Source organism: Strongylocentrotus purpuratus, unplaced genomic scaffold, assembly GCF_000002235.5.
Source record: "Strongylocentrotus purpuratus isolate Spur 01 unplaced genomic scaffold, Spur_5.0 spur5_scaffold_17, whole genome shotgun sequence".
In the NCBI taxonomy this organism is placed as follows: Eukaryota; Metazoa; Echinodermata; class Echinoidea; order Camarodonta; family Strongylocentrotidae; genus Strongylocentrotus; species Strongylocentrotus purpuratus.
Genome location: NW_022145602.1, coordinates 19,633,457 through 19,639,459, shown reverse-complemented (window position 1 = coordinate 19,639,459; position 6,003 = coordinate 19,633,457). Strand labels below are relative to the sequence as shown.

The 6,003-nt window shown below is 34.6% G+C and overlaps 1 protein-coding gene across 1 annotated transcript; it reads left to right on the top strand.

Annotated features, from left to right (window-relative positions):
- Window positions 1-469: 469 nt before the first annotated feature.
- On the top strand, window positions 470-5,660 carry LOC100893832 (transmembrane protein 258). Its single transcript, XM_011674428.2, has 4 exons — window positions 470-552; window positions 1,787-1,902; window positions 3,370-3,540; window positions 4,067-5,660. Exons 1-3 carry the CDS (start codon window positions 550-552, stop codon window positions 3,494-3,496), a joined length of 246 nt encoding a protein of 81 aa, XP_011672730.1. The 5' UTR covers window positions 470-549; the 3' UTR covers window positions 3,497-3,540; window positions 4,067-5,660.
- Window positions 5,661-6,003: the final 343 nt, after the last annotated feature.

The window sequence follows — 6,003 nt, the reverse complement described above, 5'->3', positions numbered from 1 at the left end:
GTAAATATTCTGAACGAGTGAACGCCAACAACGACAACAAAAATTACCAGCCTATTCACTTATCCTCCGATTTAAAGACTAACTTATCCTCTTTAGACTTTATCGATTATCCTATGAAAAGATGCCATGTACTCGTACGTAGTTCTTCTTCTGTCAATTTGTATACAGCCTCCCCCATGACTACCTTGCATGCTTGTTCAACTTTCAATCTGGGAAAGAATGATTGATCTGAAAATAGGAATTAAATTAAACATAAAGTAGACATGAGGATAATCAAATTTCTAAGTGGTTTTATTTGGTTACAAAGCGTCTAGTACTTTTTCTAATTTTATATGGATTAATGGGTAAGAAATATTTCAAAAAAAGAACTAAGTCTATTATTCTATGGTTCAAACACCCCTTCAAAATAATGTACTAATCCAATTCAATTATTATTGAGGTCACGTTATACTATTGTTGACCTCCTCGGCCTGGCTCGCTCTCTTCGCTTCGGATCATATCCCTTGTCGTGTTTTTTCGTGCATCCTCGTGATTCGCCAGAAAGTAATCATGGTAGGCCTAAGCGAAATTTAATGTGTTTAAATTCTTTGAAGTATTGGTTTGATGATATACCGGCCTCGAATATAATAGACCTTTTCGTTCAAGTTTTTCTTCATTTTTTGTATATCCTTTTCCTGAAATCGAGTGTTCAGCCAGGTTTGCAACCGGAAGTGCTGTGTCAGTGCAGTGTGTGATGCATACGTGGCATGGCAGTGTGTACTATTTATTTTTAAAAATGAATAATTTAACATTTATCACGAATTTAATTCGATTTCAGACATAATTATGGGATTATATGAACATTAATTTCTGTACGAAGATGGAGTGTAGTGTATTTGTTTCAAAACGTCATAAAATTGTGTTTTATAGTGTTGCAATCAAGTTCTTCCAACAAAATGATGGGTATGTGGGACTAAGGTAGAGTCTGTAAATGTGTGAATCGCTGAATGGCTGCAAGTTCGAACTTCGAAACTAGACCGAAAATGTCTGTCTTTTCCCTTAGCCTCTTATTTGGGTAGGGTCTGCTCCTCTCTTTAGAATCGAGACAGAAGCCAGCTATAGGGTCTGCTGTCAGTGGCACAATCATGCCACCAAAACAAAACAAATCAAAAGTGCCACCAAACTGAGCTGAGACTCTGGACTTAAAATTAAAATAGGTCTAGGTTTTATCATATTTTAGGGGAATCATATAATGACGTATTTATTCTCGAAAATCAGGCGTAGGCTAATATACATCTGTTCCACTTACCAGATCGATTGACTGTATGATGCATTTAAGGGTCTGTTTTCCTGATTTTCATTGTTGAAATTTAACTCCGTATTGAAATTCTTTGAGCTGTATTTTAAACTGTTACCTGTTAGTGTTACTGTCAATGGATGACGCCGGACGTCATCTTTCTTCATGATCATCATTGATGTAGAATAACTAGTCCAAATTCATTATTGAACTCATTTGGTCGAATTTTAGGCATTTTTCCCAGGCACGTAGCCAGAGTTCAATGTTTGGGCACATACATGTACATGGTTCGAGGTAAAAAAAAGGGGTCTAAAAAAGTTCAACCGATCTTGGAAATTGCTTTTTTTAGGACAATGCAATCCTTTTTCTAACCGTGTGTATGTATGGCAGCTGCTTACAGCTGTACATACAGCCAACAATATGCGAGAAGTGGAGGTATAAGGTATGGCGATAAAAATTATTAACACAACTTTATTAATTATCTTTTTTCTCATTTTATCTCTTATCCAGTCGGCAGCCATTGAGTCGATGACGCGGTACGTCAGTCCGGTTAACCCGGCTGTCTATCCTCATCTCACCCTCATCCTCTTGACCATAGGGATCTTCTTCATGGCATGGTTCCTTGTGTATCCTTTCACACACATCTGTAAAGGTGTGAAACTTTTAAAGAGAAATCCAACCTTAATAACAAACTAATCTAATAGAGAACAGAAAAATGAGAGAAGCACAATGGTTAAAGGGTGACTAAATTACAAATTCATGTTGACTTTTGTTGATTTGTAATAATATATACATCACATTTCTTTTTACTTTTGATGTACATATACGTCATATATTTTATATTATTTTGTCTATTACTTTGGTTCTACCTGCTAAGCTCCACCCCTAAAAAAAAACCTCCAAAAGCAGTAGACTTCTGTGGCATCATCATGCCAGTCATCATCAGTCAGCTAGATGATCAAAGACATTGGTATGTCCCTTCCCATCAACTGAGTGCCTTATTGCATTAGAGCATTGCATGTTTTCATATTATAGCCCATTGAAACCTTTAATTTTATGGTGTAGCTTGGGGATTTCTGACATAGCAACTGCTTAAAATGTAATTGAATTTTGTGAATGTGAAAAAAACACTTTTCTCTCTTTTAGGATGTGGCGTTCAATAAGTGCAATTCTCTCACAGTGATAAAAAAGTAAACACATGTATATATTTTTGTTTACCAAAGCCCTTTCTCCCCCTTCAGTTTAACAGAGCACTTAAAGGGATCGTTTAACAATGTTAAATCTAAGATACACGGTCCTACATGTTACCAGTGTCGCGCTTCAAAATGATCAAGAAGTGCCTCAAAAAATTAAAAATCTTTGAGTGACCGGTTTTACCATACTCGTTTTCCCCCAATACACTGTAGTGTTATGAAAACCGATCAGCGAACAGTTTTCAAAATTTGTAATTCCAATCATTAATATCTTGATAATCAGATCGGCTTGTAAAAGTCATGGAGTTCCTGACTGACCTTAAGGTTTATAATTATCATTGCAGCATGAGCTAAGTCAAGGATTATTTCTAAAGGATCTAAGACAAAGTTACTGGATCCCTTTAAAGAGAAGGTTGAGTTCTGGGAAAAGGTGAAAAATAATTTGTGATCGTTATCATTGTTATTTATATGCAAGGGTGGAAGAACATCCGATAAAACTTGTTCCCTGAAAAGCATGGCTCTTAAAATGCCCTCATATTCTAAATATGGTATTTAACATCGTAAAAATCGGGACAGATTTTTATGTCACGTGTTCGTTTAGTCCCTTCTGTGTACAGTGCTTGTAACTTTACCAAGACTTGGCCGAATTTGTTATCACCTTGATTCCAGAACCTTGCAATACACAAGAATACTTATATGCTAGATGATCAACCTTTTCTGATCGATTCCACACCGTTTCTTTCACAATGCAGTGCTTGGCCAGAACTCAACTTTATCTTTAAGAGCTATCAATTTATCAAGAGCTATTTCTCTCACGCTCCCATGTGTTATTTTTTTGCTGGTATGTTTCTAGACTTTCTACAATATGTATGACTTTTGACCTTGACTTGAATTAATCAGCTATGAAGTCACAGCTACAAAATACACAAGGGATCTCTACAAGGAGCTGCTAGTAGCTTTAGTTGCCAGTCTTTTTATGGGATTTGGAGTCCTTTTCTTGCTTTTATGGGTCGGCATCTACGTATAGCATCCACAAGTCTTGTTTTGTTTTTCGTCCTTCTGTAGTTTAAGGTGAGTATTGTACAGCCAAATATGTATGATTAATGGTGGATAAAGGATTGCTACTTTGTAAAGTCTGTGTAAAGACTCCATGAAAAGATGTTTTGACAAATGTCTGGAAATTGACATTTGAATTGTAATCACTCCATAAAGTAAATAGATCATAAATTATTAAGATATTGGATATTTTATGAAGAAAGTAACCAATAAAAGAATTGCATTCAATTAAGCTTGTATTAGCATGAAGAGAAGAAAAAAATATTTAGGGGTATTTGTACATTTTGAGTAGCCAACAGTTTCCGACTGAATGAAAAGCTTTACACCTGATTTATCTGAAACTACTACATACTACTCTCATGCACAGATGACTGATTGTAGTCAGGAGGGGGGCTCTTTATCTTCTTCTTTTTTCTTGATTTTTCTCTCTCTTTTATAAAATTCTGGTCAAATGACACAAAAAGTTACAAAATCTTATATTTGTAAAGGAGCTGCCATTAATTTTCTTTCTCTTTCACCTCTTTTGATCTCAATGTCACAGATCTGGACCAGACAATCTTCTTGTTTGCCCAACCGTGTTACCAGTCTTCAAAAGAAACTTCATGAGAAGAGCTGAGAGGTGTTACTTATGGGGACTGATATCATGAATGTCCGACAACTCCTGACCCAATAGGCCTTTTTCTTCAGAACGCCCCATGAGATTGCCATCTCTCCATCTCTATTTTCCTCTCTCTCTGTCCATCTCTCTCTCTCTCTCTCTCTCTCTCTCTCTCTCTCTCTCTCTCTTTCTTATTGTTTCTGTTCTCTCATTCTCTTTGCTTCATTTTGACTTTTTTTGTGATAAAAAGATTTGTAAATATTTCAATTCTCAGAACTGGCAATCATGTTTTCCATTTCAAAAATAAAATATGTTTTTGCTGTTGTGACATCAAATGCTGTCCAATTTTTTTTTTTTTTTTAGATCTTTCCTCATAAATGGTATGTGGTGTGTCTACCTGTTACTTAGTATAGACAAAGCTTGTTAGTTGTTAGGCTCCAATTCTGTAAATGAATTTTTATTGCCAGTTCTGAGAATATTTTGGATTAATATTGTTACATTTTTATCATTCTCATCTGCATTTTATTCTTATGAGAATGCTAACATAAACAATATATTCTTTATTAATGCAGTCGTGTTAACTAGCTATGATAAACAAATTGTACCATCCCATTGCCATGTAACAATATCTTTGATGGTGATATAAGAATATTTTGTAGATGTATTTGCATGAAGTAAGCTAATATTTCTACATTATGTGATGTACTTGCTGAAATTTGTCTTCTTCTGCCGTGAACAATTTGCAACTGTTCTATTAATTAAGTATGACAATTACATATTTTAGCAGCCATTAATCATTTATTTGTTGAAATATCATAGCTAATTACCACTTTTTGTTTGGGGGGAGTATTTCAAATTTCTTGAAATTCTTCTCCCGGTCATCATCGTCTTCATCGTCATCATCATTGATAGGGAGATCGCATTGGGAAATTTTCCTGAGACGATCTCTGCTATCACCTCGAAAAAGTTCACTAGTAAAAAAAAAAGTTATAAAAAAAGTAAACAAAAGAAAATTGATGAAAAAAAAGGGAATAAACATAGGATACTTCATGTATGATTTATATACATCAGACTTTAATCTGAATAAAAGTACAGCTCCACTCTACCACGAAAGGTGAATCAATGAAATACATGTACATGTAGTATTTGTAATGAAGTCAAGGTCTTGTATTCGTCAGTGGGAAATAGGCAAAATAAAACTGTATAACAGGTTTATTTTCCATTTTCTTGTCATCGCCAAGTTTCATACGCGCAAAGAATTTCCACATGATATGCTAACATATTTTATTGCCCATACCTTTTCTGTTATTCACACATTATCGCACCCCAGAGAATAGTGATATTATACATTGTCCCTTTCAAAATACATATGGAGTTTTTGTATTAAGAAGGGCATTTATCATGAAAATATTCCAACTTTATACTTGGCAGCTAGTATTTGGGGGGAAAGGTGAAAGAACCTATTAAAATAGGAAACAGAACAAATATGTTGTAAAGAATGAAATAATGAAATAAATAGAATATATTGTATCCTGAACATGTTTATTTTGTTACATTTCATTGTGCCTAGCATTTTATTTTGAGTGGAATGTGTGTGTTGTGGTATAAAAGGTTATGTCACTTTCTTCTTGAAAAGGACATATTTTCCCACTGCAGTGAAAAGTCCACTGAAGGAGTTGGCCGATTGAAAGCAAGTTAAATGAAATGTATCAATTCAACCTTAACAATTATTATGTTCATTTGTGCTGTGTGAAAGGTGAAAATTGGAGAAATGGCAAATAATGAGAAGTTAATGAATTTTTTAAAAAACGATAATTCAATCATATCTATGCAAATTTCAAACGGCAATTTTTACATTTAATTGTGAAGTACTCGACCTT

Coding starts and splice junctions, on each gene's coding strand:
- LOC100893832 (XM_011674428.2), top strand. Junction 1,903..3,369: donor TTCATGGCATGGTTCCTTGT/GTATCCTTTCAC, acceptor TGAATTAATCAG/CTATGAAGTCACAGCTACAA.